Source organism: Pinus tabuliformis, chromosome 1_2 (assembly GCF_031772625.1).
Source record: "Pinus tabuliformis cultivar Carrire ecotype Pingquan chromosome 1_2, CPIR1, whole genome shotgun sequence".
In the NCBI taxonomy this organism is placed as follows: domain Eukaryota; kingdom Viridiplantae; phylum Streptophyta; class Pinopsida; order Pinales; family Pinaceae; genus Pinus; species Pinus tabuliformis.
The window spans coordinates 501,090,559-501,110,608 of NC_142298.1; the positions used below are offsets into that span (position 1 = coordinate 501,090,559).

The window sequence follows — 20,050 nt, forward strand, 5'->3', positions numbered from 1 at the left end:
TTATTTAATAATTAATTTTTATCAATTTTGTGAAAAAATCAAAAGGATTATGTATTTTTTGTTTTTCCAAAAAAGTGGAAACATAAAAGCATTTCATTTTAGAATGTGGGGCTTTAGAAAGTTATGCAGATATGCTAGATATGCTGACAACTAGCGAGAGGGATAATCTACTTAGCAAGGGGTTTGTGGAAACATAAAAGCATTTCATTTTAGAATATGGGGCCTTCAAAGACAACATGGAAAGTTATGTATGTTTACGGCGAGCTCTTGGGGTTTGTCGAAAAGTTGGGAACATTTATTGTGAGGCTTCACAAAAAAAAGGGCCGAATACATCAAGAAGATAAAGAAACAATCTGTCTCATAAACTATTTTTAGTATAATAGACGTTAACATTCTTTCTAATTTAATATATATAATAATGTGAATAGTTATATTTAATTAAAAAATATAAATTTTCTAACTCCACACTTAAAATAAAAATATTAAATAAATAAATAAATTATATTTAAACCCTAAACCTCCACTTTACCAAACACGTGGAAAAATGGATGCCAACGACTGAACCACTCTGGGGCATCTGGTCGGTGTCAAACTGCTATCCATCCACGAGAAGGGTTCATTCAGGCCCGCTTTTCTATATTCCGCATTAACAATTAAAAATTGAAAGGGCTTTAAATTCAGTGGAATCGTAAAAAGGAATATGACTTTCCAAGGTTAATTCGAGAAAACTTCTGGAACAGGGTTTCGATTCGCTACCCGTTTAGCGTCCAAGTATTTCCTCAATCCACGGCATCTTATTCTGCCCTTCACAGAATATTCGATCACCGTCCTGCTCCACTAAAACCCTAACGGAGTTACGGTCTTCAACCAAAAGCCTACTCCACCGAGCAAAGTCATCCTTTTGTTTGTCTCAGGCCGCCGGGGTCATTCTTTTATCTTAGTTCTCGCGTGCCTTGCCTGAGCTGCGAGAGTCCGTGATTTGAAGGTTTCAGAGGTCTGCAGCTTGAATCCCTTCTGTGCCGTTCTGCTTTGGCGGGTAAGTGTTCTGCCTTTTTTCAAGATCTTTAATTCGAGCTAAGCTTTTGTGTTTTCTGTTCTGCACGCGTACAGAACGAGGTCGAACGCTTATTTACAGCCGTTTCCATGTGAAGATTTCTTATTTCACAGTCTGGTTGTTCGACAAGGGGCGGGGCTGTGGTCATTGCTGTCGATTGCTTTCATCATCCTTTTTATGTATTTAATTATCTTATATTGCATCACCGGGTTCTGATAAAGCCGCAGTAACCTTTTCATTCTTTTTGCTCTAATCTTTAAGGAAATCGTGATCGTGCCTTAATGGGTTTATATTCATTTATGATCTCCAATCATTTTTTTTAATAACCGCGAGTATTCTTCGGTAGCTGCTGCCCCAGGGGGGTTTTGGAGCCGATGTTTTCAGGATCCGACCAGAATAGTGGTTTAGGTTTTTTTTTGTTTGTTTGTGTGGTTCCTTTATAATCTTCTAATCTTCTGTTTATTTATTTATTTGTAATTCCCTGTTAAAGAAGACACCTATCCATTATTAAAGTATTTGATAGTCTTAATCTCACTTCATTAAGCCGAGCGTAATATTGTCGGTTGCGTGTATTTAGTTATCCTGAAGATAACGATTAGATATATTTGTTTAAATCTTCTATCCCTGCAGATTTGCTGTTCCCCCGAGCCCATTCATATGGAGATTGGTTTTGATGCCACTTAAGATTTATATTTTTAAAATTTTTGATGGATTTTGTAATCCAATATTTGCATATCTGTCTTTTCTTGTTCGATTCATGTTTCTTATCGTTCACTTCTATGTTGTGGTGGCTTTGAAACCAGATTATGCATCTATGCCACTTCTGATTTTGTATTTTTGATGGATCCTTTAACCCAATAGTTCATATGTTTGTTTTTCCTTATTGGATTCATGTCTCTTATCGTTCACTTCTATTTGATTGGGGTCAAATATTGGGTTAGGACATTAGTTTTTAAATGGTGGTGGCCTTGAAACGGGATTATGCATCTAGTTCCGATCAGAAATGATGATCTCTGGCACCTCTTTTGACGAGCTTTGACAATTTTCCCATTTTTTGTCCTTTCAGTGATACACCCGTTTCTTATTCCCTTGCCTTTAAATCAATTGTTAGCTCATTTGCCCTTTCCTCTCTTTCAGAACAATAATTGCCTGAAATAGAAAGCTACAAATGACAATTTAAAACATCTCTGGGAGGTCTGACACCTTTTGGATTGTTCTGTAACTGTTAGAATTCCCGTTAGAATTTCCTAGTGCCTTCGAACCTTCAAACACCAACATTCAATTAGAAAACATGGCAATTTTTCCCAGAGGTATGACTGAGATTCTTCCCTTTGTGGGATCTAAGGTTCACAGCTATTTTTATCATAGTTAATGCCGACGACTGTAGAAACCTCTATGAATATCCATTCATAATATAATGAGATATCCTCCATTTCCCAGGATTCCAGAAAGGGTCAATGGTTATCTGTCTCTGTTGTTCTTTTCCTGATGCACTTCAATGGATTTATTTTTCTTCTGCCCTACGATAGCATCTCGGTTTAGATCAAGCTGTCAAAGGATATTCTCCATCTTCTCCTGATTCGGATCCACCTGTTTTCCTTTCAGTTCTGAATAGGATGAGATGCACTCCCTTTCAGGTTTGTTTTCCTCTGTCCTTCTACAGCTTTCTATTTAGATCATTCTGTCGCTTGTCTTGTAGGTCCAAAAAGAATGACTCTTTATTGGCATTGAAGCCCTCTTCCTTTTGACTCCGGGAGATACTTGATTACTTTCGTTTAAATATGCTGCTTATATTGGAGTACTCTGTTTTGTGGATATCTTTTTTGGTTTCTGCCTCATTATTTCTGCCAATAGACCATCCTCATCTTTCCCATATCCTCAAAGATTTATCACAGATTGAGAATTGTATTGTATTCTGTTTTTTGGTGATATATTTCTTCCTCTTCCCCTAGAATCAATATTGTTGCCTGTGATGATCGTTCTTTCTGCACCTAGTTAATGATTCTCCTCTTTCTCTTGCTTGACACTGCTCCTCCTTACTGCAATTGCTTTTCAAACTTAAGACTCACTGAAATTGGGTTCTTTCTGCACCTAGTAAATTATTTTCCTATTCTGCTTCTCCTTACCCTTGTTGCTGTAAAAATGCTACTTCCTAAAATTTTAAACTTGTGCTTTCTGCCTGGAATTTCTGCTCACCCTCATTCTTCTTCATTTGTTCCGAGTCACAGACCAAATGGTATATATTGAAGTCATTTGCAACTAACTTCAACCGGATGCTGATTGTGAAGAGAACCACCTAGAAAAATGGTCAAGTGGCAAATTACCCTCTTTGCCTAACCACCATGGTTGTAGAAAATATTCAACCCTAACAGGAATTTTGCTGAACATCAGCAAAAACCTGATTGCAATGTACTTGTAGAGACCAATGCCCTCAAATATCCTATAGTGAATTATCCAGATAGTGTCATGGATTATAGATATTAGTGAAGATCATGGGCTATGGAGACTCCAATTGTGAACTTTGAGTGGGAATGCATGTCAGTGTCAAAAGCTGTTAAGACTGAATTGAGATTGAACTATTATGGGAATCTGAGTTGATCATCCTGCCTATCCCTAATGGTGTGAGAGTATTGGAGTCATTTGCAACAAAGTTCAATCAGATGCTGATTGTGAAGAGAACCACTCAGAAAATGGTCAAGTGGCAAATCACCCTCTTTGTATAACACCATGGTTGTAGAAAATATTTAACCCTAACAGGATTTTTACTGAACATCAGCAAAGTTGTAACCTGATTGCAATGTACTTGTAGAGACCAATGCCCCCAAATATCTATAGTCAATTATTCAATAAGTGTGATGGCTTATTGGTGAAGACGGTAGGTTATGGAGACTTCAATTGTGAACCTTGAGTGGAAGTGCCTGTCAGTGTCAAAAGCTATTGACTGAATTGAGCTTGAACTATTATGGGAATTTGAGTTCATCATCCTTCCTATCTTTAGTGGTGTGTGAGTATTGAACTGGGCACTCAAGAATGCTTGCTTGGATGTTTGTTTGTCCTTGTATGGTGTCTTGTAGGTACAGGTGAAGGTGGGTTCTCTTTGTACATGTGTATATTTTCATTTGCTCTACATGGATGCATGTGTGTTGTGTGTTTTTGTGTAGTTGTTGTCTCCAAACGCACACTTTCTATCCATAAACCTTAACAAATTGTAACATTTGAAAGATTTAGTTGGAATGGATGCGGTGTGCAGCTTGGGAAGTTAGTTGCATTTAGTGGGTGTGTGTATGGGTGCAACATTATACTTAAGAAATAAAATGGCCAGATTTGCAAAAATGAAGAATAGATACAAGGGCAGATAGTTGTGAATCATGTACTTCCGTTGTTGGAGTTTTTAGGTGTATGTTTGCAACAATATATTTTTAAAGAAAAATGTTAGATTTGAATAATAAATAATAGATATACAAGTGCAAGTAAGTGTAAATCATGTAGTCAGAGGTGTGGTGATGTGTTAGGTGGAGGACCTGGTTGTGGAGTCATCATGGGTGTTGCTAGGAGGTTATTATGCCAATAAAGTTTCCATTTCAATAAAGCTATATTGAAGCCTCTGCCCAAAGTTTTTTACAGTCTTACAATGTTTCTGGCTTGGCAGTTTCTAGTATCCTGTAGCTGTCTGTTTATACTAAAGATGCCTAAATTTCACTTACATCTGTGACTTTGGCCTTAAATTTTCTAATTCTCTAGTTGCTTTCAAAATATTTTAGATATATTAGCTGGATTTGTTGTGTTTGTTGACTCCCATGTCTTTGTGCGGAAGCATATTCAATCACATATAATCTATCTTTGTGCTGAGCACCATCTAATCTATCTTTCTAATTTTAAGCACAAAACTCATTAGCATCTTCTCTGAACCAGTAAAATGCAATTGAACTACAAATATCGGTGAGTCATGTGAGATGGGTTATATCCGAGTTATTGGGCCATCTTCAATTTGTACTAATATATTCTCTTTTTTTTCTGCATTTGCCTAGTTTTTTGTTATAGATTTACATGTTCTTTTAAACTTACCATATCGAATTTGTTTTGCAGTTTTCAGGCGCTCATTGGTATTCTTTTGATTTGGCTGAGAAGAGTTTTGGTGAATACAAAAGTTAGGAAAAATGGTAAGAGATGCATAATGTCTTGAATGGTTTGCCACACACACCACATCTGCGATAATTTTCCTTGATTTTTTTTAAATAATTTTTTGTTTACATTTAAACTATTACCACTAACTACTTTGTCCTGTTATCTGTGTTAATTATAGTGACACAATCTTTATTATAATTTGGTTCCTTAATCAGCTATATTCACCAGCAAAATTTGCCCTTGAAATTGTCTGCATTGCATGTATAGTGAAATTTTCTGGTGCAGTGCATGCACACAAAGCATTTTAGATAGTGGATGAAGCACAGTCAAAACATATCTAAACTGCTTTGAATCCTCCAAAATATTTCACCATGTATACAGGAGCTCTATCCATGCAAATTTCAGATTATTCAAAGCAGTTTGGATATGGTTCAAGTTTAGACAAAGAGACAAACTTGAAAATGACCAAAACAGTTATGGGAGAGAAATCTGTGGACCTGGGAAGAGAAATGGATGGCTATAGAGGAGCACAGAGGCTATGTTGCTTAGGAAACCTCCATTTCCCTAGTTAATTGCTGTTCATTGGGTGTCTTAATTTTCCTTGAAAATCCTGCAACTGCTATGATGAACAATCTGAAACTAAATGTTCTTTCACCAAGGCATAGAATTTTCTTAACAATGGATAAGCAGTAGAATAATCACAGAGATAAAGACACATTCACACAAATATACAGTTATTTTTCCAGGGAAACCTGACTGGGAAAGCTTTTTCCTTGCTGTAGATTTTATTGATAGAGTTTTGAGTAATTAGATCAAATACAAGACAACTGTTTCAATTGAAAACTCACTGTTTTCACTGATACACTAGCTAGAAACACCCTGCCTGTAACCTTGACCTCTACTCCTTGCTTGCAACCTGTTTCTTCCTATTTCCTAGTGCTAGAATAGGCTCTTATGATTTAGGAAAAACCTCCTAAATCCTAGCGCAGATCTGGCTGCAAGAGTACGCTCTCACTGCAAAGCTCTGACATACACAACCTGTGCATACAAGAATGAATTAATTTTGTGCCTTTGTCCTTCTTATAAGTAATTTGCATCAGCTAAATCTGGCAAACTGTATTTTTGGAAGTTGAATCTGTGATTGATGAGTTAACTAGTCCAAGTGACTCATGCAACTCGTCTAGTCTCAATTTTGAACTTGAGACTCAATCACTTGTCTTTTCCAATTCTAACTCGCACTAGAAGACAACAAACTGAGCCTTCCACTCCTGCGCATCAGTCAAACTGCTTGACAAACATGTCCTGATTTTTAGGAACTCGTCCTAACTTTTAGGAACTTGTGCATGCTGAGGAAAACTACTTCTGGTGTCTTTGACTAAGGTACAAGTCAAAGAAGGACCTTTCTTGCTACTATTTTCAACAGGGTGCCTTAGAGCTAAGAAATACTGGTGTGCTGATAAGAACAATCTGAAAAGCACTTTCTTTTCTTACAAACACAAAACTCTCTAATCAATTTGCAGTGGAATTAGGAACAGAAATAAAACACAGTCACACAATTCAAGACAATTTTTTTACTAGGGAACCCAACTTGGAAAACCTTCTGCTTGATATGAATTTTATTGATAGAAAAACTGAGCAATTGATCTCTTACAAAATACAAATGTTTCAATCTGAAAACAAACTAGTTTTCCTGCTTTGAACCAGTCTTGAAATCCTTGCAAGACTGCTGGTCTCTGATGCCCTCTGCCAATCTGTGCACAAGCTTCTTTTGCACACTCTTCCTCTCACAAGCTCCACGCACAAACTTGTGCTTCCTATTGCTTGGTCTCACCAACTCGTGCTCACCAAAACGATGATTAAACTTGTGCCTTTGTTCCTCTTTTTAAAGGCAATTCAAATCGTTAAAATCATTGAGTTCTATGTTTGGAAAGTCAAACTGGTGCTTTTCTAGTGAACAACAGTTAACACAACTTGTTAACTAGTTCCTCCTAAAATTTAGGAGGGTAACTCCACTTGTTCTTTCAGTTTCCAAATTAACTCACACTATAAAATCAAAAACTCGACATTCAATTTCAACACATTAGTTAATGCCCCATGCACTCTTAATTTTTAGAGAAACTCCTAAAATTTAGGAACTCGAACATGCACAAAAAGGGAACTTGACTTTGACTCCTTGAATGAAGGCACAAATCAAGGAATCCCTTTTCTCGCTAATTCTCCTCACTCACTCTTAGTGAGGAAGGTGTTCCTGGAAGAACCTCGTCCACTTACATCAGCCTTCAACTCTACCAAGTTCTTTGTTGTTGCAACTACCCCCTCTAAAAATTAGAAGACTTCCCTGCTTTCTTTTATGGAACTTGCTTTGAAGACCTGTTCTTTCCCACCAAGTTTTGCAAGCCCACCACTTTAGAGATTTGTGCTATATACCATGTGTATCTTTGTGGCTGCTTTTTGATGCTGAGAGACTCAACTCTCTTATGATCTCCCTTAACCAAATCCTCTGTCCACTTGGCTCAAACTCTCCCTATACTGGAAGTCTCTGATTGAGTGGCTGCCTCCACTAGCCTTGGGATATGGTCCTCCTCCTCATCATCCTACTGGTCAGCCCACCTGCAAACTAGCTTAGACTGAAATTGAGATACTGGTTGAGGCTCCATCCCGAGAGCTCTATCCTGCTTTCGCTCAATAATCACTTCTCTACTCTGTGCACTACCTACCTTGCTTCTTAAGGTCGCACTTGTCTCTACTTGCAACTTGTAGAGATTATTCACCCTCACACCTATTTGCTTCCTAAATACAGAAGATAAGTGTTGATGTAAGCCTTACCTCTGTTGAAGATGATATCATATCTCTTGTCCTCAAGGGTAGCTACCGAAACAAGATTGTGCCTTAATCTTGGAACATAGAGAACATATTTGAGGAACCCCTTTCTTCTTACCAGGACACTTAGAAGCAGTGTCCAAACTCATGGCAATCAAATCACTTGATCTTTCTTAGATCCTTCTTCTTGCCCTTTTGACTGGACTCGACCTCGTCTTAGCCCTTCTTGCCCTTTTGATTGGACTTGACCGCTCCTTGGCCTTTCTTGCCCTTGGCCTTGCTACTCTTGCTTGCCAGGGCATAGTTCTCCTCATCCTTTCTCATAATTGATCTCCCTTTTATGGTTCCTCTGCGAATCTGTTCTTGTATGCAGTCAGTCCAAAGCCTTTCCCAATTTGGGAACTTCTCTCTCCTACTAACATCTTGGGACCCTTTCCATGACTTGTGAAGTCCAGGTAAGGCAAAAGTTACAAGATCATGATCAGATACAACCACGCCCACCCCACCCCACCTAGTTCATCTTGTACCTGAGTGGACCTTGTCAAATATGGGATGCTGGGCTCATCTTGATACTCCTCAACTTCTCCCTTAGAGCAAGCATCCTAGTATCATTGGTACCCTGATACAACTTCAGGATTGTATTGTACATCTCAACCATTGTCTTCTCCTCATGGGTATGAGGCACTATATGATCTTTAACCCCTTCTGGAATGATCCTCTTTGTCTTGATATCATTCTTATTATGCTTGGCCAATTATTGGGCGTCTTGTGGTGGTGGGATAGCCTGCCTGCTTCACGAATTCTCCCACACCATTATCTTCCAACACTATCATAATCCTCCCTTTCCAAGCTATGAAGTTCTATGCTCCCTCTAGACAGTGATCTGCTCTCAATCCTTGGTAAGCCACCCTGCTTCCCTTGAGAGCTCTCTAAATCCTGCCACTAATAGTCTTGTAGTCCTTCACAAGAACTGTAATTAGTGCCTCTAAAATTGCCTCTCCTAGTAGACCAAATGTCCTTCTCTGATTTGCACTTTGGCCTCCATTTGACACCTACTAGCAGCCCTCCTCACTGCTCTTAAGATGCCAAACAAATCTCTGTCCAACCTAGACTCTATTCTCTAGCAACAAATCAACATGAAAACATCAACAACAAACCTTTTCTCACTCCTAGATTGGTGCATACTGCTATAGGGTCTGTGGCCTAGTTAGGGTTGCTTGTTACTGCTCCAAAAGCCTTTTCTAAAACTACGACCTTCTTTCCTCTCCAAGCTCCCTGCCTTTGCTGGTTACTAGGCTCCTTTGAGCACTTTTTAGGCCTTGCGGCCCCCTCTAATTTTGAGGTACATGGCTCGCCTTCTCCCAAACAATCACAGATAATGCAGCTTGAATCTGAGGTCGATATCACACTTGTTCAACGCAAAAACCAACCCAAAAATAGTCCTATCCAATTCAACCTTGTTGTTGATCTACTCAGCCCTCTTGACAGTCACAATAAGTACTAAAACAGGTCCTCCTTCCATTAGCTTGCGTTGCTCTTGATTTGTGGCCTACTTCAGATGCTTTCCTTATGAATTGTTGCACACGGATGTGCTATCTTTATTCTGATACATGCTCTGATACCATGTAGAATTTCGTGGAAATTCTATAGCGCTCACATACACAACTTGTGCATACAAGAATGAATCAATTTTGTGCCTTTGTCCTCCTTATAAGTAATTTGCATTAGCTAAATCTGGCAAGTTTTATTTTTGGAAGTCGAACATGTGATTGGTGAGTTAACTAGTCCAAGTGACTCATGTAACTCATCTAGTCACAATTTAGAACTTGAGACTCAATCAATTGCCTTTTCCAATTCTAACTTGCATTGGAAGACAACAAACTGAGCCTTCCACTATTGTGCATCAATCAAACTGCTTCATGAACACATCTTGATTTTTAGGAACTTGTTATAATTTTTAGGAACTTGCCCTAACTTTTAGGATCTAGTGAATGCTAAGGAAAATTGCTTCTGGTCTCATTGACTAAGGCACAAGTCAAAGAAGGACCTTTCTTGCTACTATTTTTAATAGGGTGCCATAGAGCAAAGTTATATTTTTGCGAGATTATTGCAGAAGTTATACAGCAAGATGGGGTTCTTCCTGCCTACCCTGTGAGCATTAGAAGGGAGAATACTCTCAAGGAACTATTAAGCATAGAAGGGAGGTTTCTTCTTCTATTGTGTGGGTAGTGCATACCAATGTCTTGACTATTTGACGACTGAATGGTTACTTGGAATGTTGGGTTGTGAACATCTTACCTTGGGCCTCAGAACAATTGGGTCGGAACTTTGGTGAGTGACTTGTGACTATGTGACCAATTTCCTTTGTCTTGTTGGACTCATAGCCTAGCGTGGGGGTGGCATCTACAGTGGATGCCTACCCCTAGGTGGAAAGTTGCTCACATGCAACTATTTTCTTGGACCATCTTGGTTAAAGTGTGCAATCGCTGCTCTCAAATTTTTGTTTATAACTCTGCAATTTAAGCTTATATTCTATTTATGAATGAAATTTGAAATGAAATCCCAGTTCAAATGAATTGACACATGTTTATTTTTGATGCATTGTTCAGTTGCATGCATCTGTAATTCAAATGGCTTTAGAGTTTATTGGGCTCATATATCTATATTGAGTCATTGGAAACTGAAGTGTGTCCCTAGTACATACCCAATGGGTTGGGTAATCCTATTGTAACACCCCCTCTATCTTCTTTTTGAGCCTGGGAAGATTTCTAGTGGAGAATCTTCCCTTAAATTTTCCTGACTCTTGCAGGCTTGTAAGGTACTAGATGGGTTATCTAGAGTTTATAGTGGACAACATTATCAACCAATCGAGAGCCCCTTACATCCTTGCAAGGGTTCTTTGGTTGACTTGTTCTTATTTTATGTTTTAGGCTTAGGTTAGGGTTTACAACAACATCACATTAGTTTTCAGCCTTTAGTAAGCAAATTGTCTTGGTAATTGTGCCTCTATTTGACCTAAGATTACCCTTGTCATTGTCATCTCTGTAATCTAACATCTGAACAAGGCACACAGTTTGGCATCTATTATGAGTGGCTAATCATACAAATATGGAGATGCTACAGGAAAGGGATCTTACTTTCTCAATACTGGAATAAAGAAGAAAGCATATTACTTAATAAGATGTTGTTTCCATATTTAATTAACTAAGTCTTAGATGTAGAGTATGTGCAAGGCATTCTAAATAGAAACCATTAGATGCACAATAACATGTGATGTTGCCCCATATGATTCTTTTGATTAATGACCACGAAGATAAATTATAGGAAGAATCTTCTCATCAACTGGAAATGGGAATGGCATTTGAACTTGTGAAATGTCAGGAGGGTTCTCTCTATGTATAGAGATCGTGGATAATATGCAAAAGCATGTACAAATATTGGGCCTATCAATTAAATAATGGGGGTCTAAGATAGGTTGTGTAAAATCAATCAATTCGCACAAACCTCATACTTGCCCATATTCCACAATGATGTTAAGCATGACATTACATATATAACCCTGACTTATTGCTGAAATCTTGAAGGATCTTAATATTGCCAATTATCCTATCTAGAGCATAATTGTCCTAAATATTGTGAAGGCTGAATGGCCATTCAAATGACCAAATGGGCAGAAGCTCATTGTTGCCCTCAATAGATATTTGGGTACATTTTAAGATATTGGCAAATCAATCTTTTAACTTGTCACGAATAAAATATATATATATATATATATAACAATATAAATATAAGTAATGAAGATAATTGTAATAATGATTAGTTAATTAGTAATTAGGTTGAATAGGCATGTCTAAATGGGAGATGACTCCATGAAAGAGGCACTTGCCTAATATATAAGCAAGCCCCTCACTCTCATTGTATCATCATTCTTACTCACACACACACACACACACATATATATATATATATATATATATTCCAAGTCTTCTGGAGTATTTAAACTGAAAAAGGGACTTTGTTTGTTCCATTTGGTATCAAAGCAATATGATCCTTTGGTTGCTTCACTGCTGCACAAAGCTCGTTCTCTGATCTAGGTCTTTGACTATCAAATTTGTCAACATCATTGCCGTTGAAGTGTTTTGCTACTAGAATTTGGAGCCCCTGACCCAATGACTCTGCTGTCAAGAGTCAACTGCAACTGAAACACAATGACAACCACCAGCCACAATCGTTGCACCATCGCATCCCTCAACAGTGGTTCTTATCACTCTCTCAGCAAAAACAGGCACCAGAGCCACACATTGCACACAGTTGCCTCACTTCTTCGTTGTTCCACTGCTGTCCACATTGTCAACCGATCACACCACTCTTGACCCACAAAAAACCACTCCTCTGTAACGTGATTCCAAACGAAGATTGTGTACCTAGATGATGAAAATTACTAACGAAGATTGTGTACCTAACTCAACAACCATAGTATTAGAAGGAAATCAAAAAATTTCCACACACCTACTAAGGGAAAGTCCAACTGAAAAAGTTCCCTATCGACATCCGAATCATGAGAGTAGACAACTCAACCCAGTTACGTATTAGGAACATTCAGAACATAAACAACAAACTAATGTTCCAAAGAATATTGATTTAACCTCAATCCAGTCCTATCATGACAATTCGTTACGAAATTCCAATGATCAACATATTCCATAGAAGATTAATCTAGGATGGTCTGATCCCTTCTCAGTGCAACAATTTTGTTTGTCATTTGGAAGATCATATCAACAAAGATCACAGTGCCAAGACGAGAAGACATTCGAAACGAAAAAAGAGATCAAGCCTTTTGCATCCACAACCTTTGAGGACAAAGCTTTTTTGAGGAGGAAGGCAATGTTATGAATAATATATATATAAGTAATGAGGATAATTGTAATAATGATTAGTTAATTAGTAATTAGGTTGAAGAGGCATGCCTAAATGGGACATGGCTCTCCATGAAGAGGTACTTGCCTAATATATAAGCAGACCCTTCACTCTCATTGTATCATCATTCTTACTCATACATTTTAATATGTATATTTTTGTATCTCAATGGAGATCTACATATTCCAAGTCTTTTGGAGTATTTAAACTGAAGAATGAACTTTGTTTGTTCTATTAACAAATTTCCTTTGAAGCAATAATTAGAGAGTAGAAGATGGGCATTGGGGACTAAGGCTTCCTCTTCTCCAGCCCATCCATAACCCAGAGTCATAGCCCTAAAACCTAGGTCTACAATCAATTAAGTAATGGGGTCTAAGATAGGTTAAGTGTAAAATCAATCAATTCGCACAGACCTCATACCTGTCCATATTCCAGAGCAATGTCAAGCATGACAGTAAATATATAACCCTGAAAAGTCCTTGAGAGAGAAAACAACTTCCATTTTAACAGTCACATTCAAGAATTCTAATTATATTATGTGGAACAGCAATTCAGATGCTAGCAATTTGGATACTATCCAAACATGATCAAATTCACGCAGTTAGTTGACATCCAAATAAAGTCCAAGATGTAGACATGAGGTTCAATGCACACAACAATGGCATTAGATGCTTATCTCAGTATAAACTTTGGCAACTGAGTCGGAAATTTAATCTCTGCTTCAAGCAAGGTTTGCCGCTGCTGTAGCAGTGTTTTCCAACATTGTCTTCATTCTCCAAATTCAGGGACAAGTGTTGTTTTTTTTGCTGTCATTGGTTTCCATCAAAATCAGTTTTCTTTCCTTTGCAACTCCATTGGTCTGTCTTTAACAGCAATTATTAAAGAGAGAGACCTTTGCCCTCTCATCTTCTTGAAGAGACCTAGAGCACTAGGCAGACCCTTATTGGCAGAACGTGACTTGATAAGGTCATCATAACAGCTCCCATCAAAGCTGAAGCCTAGCCTCCTGACCACCTTGAGAAGTGTAGAGACCTCCATCAGTCGGTAGGCTTTACAATAACTTTCCAAGAGAGGAGTAAACTCCAATACCAACTGGAACTGCGGCTGCATGCACCCCATCAATAATATCATGTGCCGCATCTTGCCAACTCATTGCAACACAAGCATCAATCTCCAGAGCAATAATTGAATTTTCTATTGAGACAGGACCTTCCTCTCTATGCACCTTGACCAGGCTCTGCTAATTCACATTACTCAAATTATTCAAGCTCACATCAAATTTTGGGAGCTTCTGAATTCTCCCAAGTTTTCCAGGAAACTCTCCAACAGCCTGTTTCTGCTTAGATCCAATATAATCAAATCCTGAAGCTTACCCACATTACTGGGATTTGAACCACTGTCCAAAGTTCCTGATGATGTTGATTCAAAGCAACATCACCAAAAATATATATTAATGTTAGAAGAAATACAAAGCAAACAAAGGAGATTAACTTTCTACTTTTCAAATGAACTTGTATATGAATAGGTGATGGAATAAATCTGAAATGAACTTGTATTTATGAGATGAGATCAAAGATATTGAGTTAATCTCAGGTGCTTATATATTATCACAGTCAGAGTGCTGAGAAAATAGGGTTGAAAGCAACATGAAGAACTCCAGAAGCTTGCTTGTAAGCTAGTTGCTTTGAAATGATGATCATCTGGGAGAAGTTGGAAATTTGTCCTCCAACTACTGTTCAAACACAAGCTCTGTTCATGAGTATTTCTTTAGCATCTCTCTATCTATCTGTATACATGTGTGCACTAACGTCATAAAAAAATAAAGGAAGAGTAATGCATCTTATTCTCAGCTCAAGTAACCAAATAATTTGCCCTGTTACTGAAATCCTGAAGTTAAATTGTTGTGACAAACCAACAATATGGCAAGTGAATCCAAAACAATTATATCTCCATCCACCAATGTTCGAACAAATTGAAGGGTGTTGAATTTGGTAAACTCTTCATTGAAAAAGTCAACATTGTATAATTTTTAGACTGGTACCATTGAAACAAGCAACAGGTGGATTGTTATAGTTATTTGCCCTACAGACAAGGTTAATGTTCCTTAACCGCACAGCCATTATGCTCATTGAAGGATATTTCCACGACTATTTGACCTCAAATAGTGGGTAGTCCCATCTTCACTAAATAGCTCTCCTTGCACGATATTCACTGCTTTGTACTCAAATTGTAACCCACCCTGCAAGCACAAACAGTGCCCTTTTGTAGCCCACAACAGTAACTAGCAACAGCCATATATTGCAAAATGATAAAAAGACAAAGATAGGCACACGATTTTTGGAAAGATAGGTACACGATTTTTGGTCTAGTACTTAAGGTTTAAATCACCACTCTAACCAATATTCCAGTGTATTCAGATTGAGAGCAATCCAGACTCGACGTGAACATAAACTGCATCAGTAAGAGTACAGCTAAAGTCTAGGAGATGTAACACTGGTCCTGGTGTTTTCTTGTATAAATTAGTAATACAACTTTTTAAATAGTAAAATAGCATACACACTGGATCCTTTATAAAAGTCATATAATGTACAAAAGCAACCAGCTAAACATTCTTGCAGACCTAATGAAGATTTAGAGCCCTCATAGTCACTACTTTCAATATATAATATTAATTATCTTGTTTGAATTGCCAATGATAAAACTTATTAAGTTATTGGCAATAGGATCTGTATTGAGCACCTGAAAATTCACTATATGTGCAGATGATTTCATGAGGTGGATTCTAAAAGTATATTCTATATGCTAGATATCCTAACAAATCTTAAAATATGGTACTGTTTTTGTTAGGTTCTCAGATCAATTTGCAATCCTGTCTCCCTGTTGTGTGTTTGCAGGTGAAGTTCACGGCTGAAGAGCTTCGTAAAATCATGGACAGGAAGCATAACATACGAAACATGTCTGTTATTGCCCATGTTGATCACGGTACAACTCTCTCTTGGCTTTGCTTGTTTCCCTCTGACTGAGTATGCATGTTATTATATAAAATGTCTGACTATGAGATTGGTGTTTTTTTGTGTTGCAGGAAAATCCACTCTCACTGATTCTTTGGTAGCAGCAGCTGGTATCATTGCTCAAGAAGTTGCTGGAGATGTCAGAATGACTGATACTCGGGCAGATGAAGCTGAACGTGGCATCACCATCAAGTCAACTGGAATTTCATTGTACTATGTGATGGAGGATGCAGCTGTGAAAAATTTCAAGGGGGATAGAGAAGGACATGAATATTTGATAAATCTGATTGATTCTCCAGGGCACGTTGACTTTTCTTCAGAAGTTACAGCAGCCCTGCGAATCACAGATGGTGCACTGGTTGTGGTAGATTGTATTGAAGGGGTTTGTGTCCAGACTGAGACTGTTCTTCGTCAAGCTCTTGGAGAAAGGATTAGGCCTGTTCTCACTGTGAACAAGATGGACAGGTGCTTTCTTGAGTTGCAGGTTGATGGAGAGGAAGCTTACCAAACCTTCTCACGTGTCATTGAAAATGCAAATGTGATTATGGCTACTTATGAAGATCCTCTTCTTGGTGACTGCCAAGTTTATCCTGAAAAAGGCACAGTTGCATTCTCGGCAGGTCTGCACGGGTGGGCATTTACCCTCACAAATTTTGCAAAAATGTATGCTTCAAAGTTTGGAGTGGATGAAGCAAAGATGATGGAGAGGCTCTGGGGTGAAAACTTTTTTGATCCAGCTACCAAGAAATGGACAACCAAGAATACAGGTTCTGCAACTTGCAAAAGAGGATTTGTTCAATTCATATATGAACCTATTAAGCAAATTATCAATATTTGTATGAATGATCAAAAGGATAAGTTGTGGCCCATGTTGCAGAAATTGGGAGTTGTAATGAAAAGTGATGAGAAAGAGCTGGTTGCAAAAGCACTCATGAAGCGTGTCATGCAAACCTGGCTACCTGCAAGTAGTGCTTTACTTGAAATGATGATTTTCCATCTTCCTTCTCCAGCGAAGGCACAGAGATATCGTGTGGAAAACTTGTATGAAGGACCTCTTGATGATATATATGCAACTGCAATAAGAAATTGCGACCCTGATGGTCCACTGATGTTGTATGTTTCAAAAATGATTCCAGCTTCGGACAAGGGACGTTTCTTTGCCTTTGGTCGTGTTTTTGCTGGGAGAGTTGCAACAGGTATGAAGGTAAGGATCATGGGTCCCAACTATGTGCCAGGTCAGAAGAAAGATTTATATACAAAGAGTGTTCAAAGGACTGTGATATGGATGGGAAAGAGACAAGAATCTGTTGAGGATGTGCCTTGTGGAAATACAGTGGCTTTGGTTGGGTTAGACCAGTTCATAACCAAAAATGCTACACTGACAAACGAGAAGGAGTCTGATGCTCATCCGATCAGAGCAATGAAGTTCTCTGTGTCCCCTGTTGTACGTGTTGCTGTGCAGTGCAAGGTGGCATCTGACCTTCCAAAACTTGTTGAAGGGCTGAAGCGTCTTGCTAAGTCGGATCCTATGGTGGTTTGTACAATTGAGGAATCTGGAGAACATATTATTGCAGGTGCAGGAGAGCTTCATCTTGAGATTTGCTTAAAAGATCTCCAAGATGATTTTATGGGTGGAGCTGAGATTGTTGTTTCTGATCCTGTTGTCTCATTTAGAGAAACTGTTTTGGAGAAATCATGCCGTACTGTTATGAGCAAGTCTCCAAATAAACATAACAGGCTTTACTTTGAAGCAAGACCTTTAGAAGAAGGTCTTGCAGAAGCAATTGATGATGGTCGCATTGGGCCGAAGGATGATCCAAAGGCTCGTGCAAAAATCCTTTCTGAGGAATTTGGATGGGACAAAGATTTGGCTAAGAAGATCTGGTGTTTTGGACCTGAAACCACTGGTCCCAATATGGTGGTGGATATGTGTAAGGGAGTTCAATACTTGAATGAAATTAAAGATTATGTGGTTGTTGCATTCCAATTCTAAGGAAGGTGCTCTTGCAGAAGAAAACATGCGTGGTATTTGCTTTGAGGTTTGTGATGTGGTTTTGCACACTGATGCGATCCATAGAGGAGGTGGCCAGATTATCCCAACGGCCAGAAGGGTTATGTATGCATCTCAGCTTACTGCCAAACCACGGCTTCTTGAGCCAGTATATCTTGTTGAGATTCAGGCTCCTGAGAATGCCCTTGGTGGTATTTATGGTGTGCTGAACCAGAAGAGAGGTCATGTTTTTGAAGAAATGCAGAGGCTAGGTACTCCACTATACAACATCAAGGCATATCTGCCGGTTGTTGAATCATTCGGATTCTCAAGCACTCTCCGTGCTGCAACTTCTGGCCAGGCTTTCCCTCAATGTGTGTTTGACCACTGGGATATGATGGATCTGATCCATTGGAATCTGGTTCCCAAGCTGGCCAGCTTGTGACTGATATCCGTAAGAGGAAGGGTCTTAAGGAGAGTATGACTCCCTTGTCAGAGTTCGAAGACAAGCTGTAGAGCTTTGCTATGTTTGCATGTCGGATCCTGTCAAGATTGAGGAACCTCCGAGTATTAAAACACAGTTTTGTGTGCTAGGACTAGTTAAATTTATGCTATTCAGGTATTTTTGTGATCTGTTATTTATGTTATTCAGGTATTTTTGTGATTTTAAAATACTTTTTACAAGGTACATCCATTAATCTTTTAAATGTTACATAATTCTCCCTTGTCAATTTCACCGTATGTGCGGTAGTTTGAATTGCTTGCATAATTATGTATGTCACAGAAAAGCCGAGCTGAGATTTGGTTAAACGTTGGTTTAAAAACACATTCAGCTGGCCGTTGGTTTAAAAATTGTTGTATATAATTGTGCTCCATCTATTATTCTCCTCTCTAGTTTCCCAATCCATCCACGTAGTATTGTGCCTGCTGTGTCTTTGACGTCTATGGGTTTTCCCTGTTAGTCTCGTGTTGTTATCCATCTGTGTCCAGTTCAAAGAGAAGCAAAACGAATCCACATGCTAACCTGATTAATTTTTTTTGTTTTTAATCGAAGATATTGGTTTTTACAGGTAATGAAATCTGGATTCGGCACGGTTGGATGTTATCAATTGATATGATAATCACCGTTACCCGAGTTTATTAATTATTGTGCTCACAATTATTCAATTGATGGGAGTTTTGTTCGGTTTGCTCTGAATCTTGGGAGTCAAATTAAGTTGTGCCCCACAAAATTTTACAAGGGTTTTATTATTTTCCAGTGTTTATTCTAACAATGTAAATTCTGTGATGTATGTTTTAATATATTTTGTTTGATATTCACTAATCAACTAAAACTACTCTTCTGCTATGCATTTGGAGGTAATCTGTATCTAAATCATTTAAACGGTGCATCTTGGTAGAGGATTAATAATCTGTTCGGAATGCCTTTTCAAAATAAAGACCCAATTACTTTCTAGTTCGCTAAATGGTATGAACCCCATCAATCCCAAATCCAGGTACGCAGATGAATCTTCTGATGAAATTGCAAACAGATTTAAGGTTGTTGATCTCTGGTATTGGTTTCTTCTGGTCGTAGGGTGCAAGAGAGAATACAGATAAAGGGTTAATGAAACCAGAACAATGTATTAGGAATTTCAATTAACTTCGAATCCATTCAAATTCTTGAAAATTATGAAAATTTTATGAAATATTTCTATATTCTTAAGTTCTAATAATTTAAAAATGTTTCATAACTGCCATGTTAGCTAACAGTGCCATGGCATCAGGTGTTTAGGTAGATGAACTTGATAGCAGGGATGTGTTGAGATAGACTGGCCAGGATGGAAATAAGTACCGTGGGAGACAAAAGGTAGTCTGAGCGTTAGAACTTTGGACAGGAAAACTTGGCTCTTAGAAACAGCATAGACTGGAATCTGCTGTGAGTTATTCGTGGATTAGGCAAAAGAATATTGGAAACCAAGGCATGGAGGAAAAAAACATGGTCAATGTAAATATAAACTTACGATGGGTTTTATGATGCGGAGAAATATTGGAGCATTAGAGATGGGGGTTATGCTTAATAATGGAGCGTTGGATACTCGGCATTCAGATCCCCGGTAAGAAGACAATAGGCTTTGCTATTTTGCAGGGAGG

General features: G+C 38.3%; 1 protein-coding gene across 1 annotated transcript; it reads left to right on the plus strand.

The window, feature by feature from the left end:
• Positions 1-731: 731 nt before the first annotated feature.
• On the plus strand, positions 732-18,653 carry LOC149206536 (elongation factor 2-like). Its single transcript, XM_089395454.1, is given in 6 exon segments — positions 732-1,036; positions 5,141-5,214; positions 15,811-15,898; positions 15,999-17,913; positions 17,915-18,315; positions 18,318-18,653. Coding segments are annotated over 5 exon segments (2,523 nt in total). The 5' UTR covers positions 732-1,036; positions 5,141-5,211; the 3' UTR covers positions 18,434-18,653.
• Positions 18,654-20,050: the final 1,397 nt, after the last annotated feature.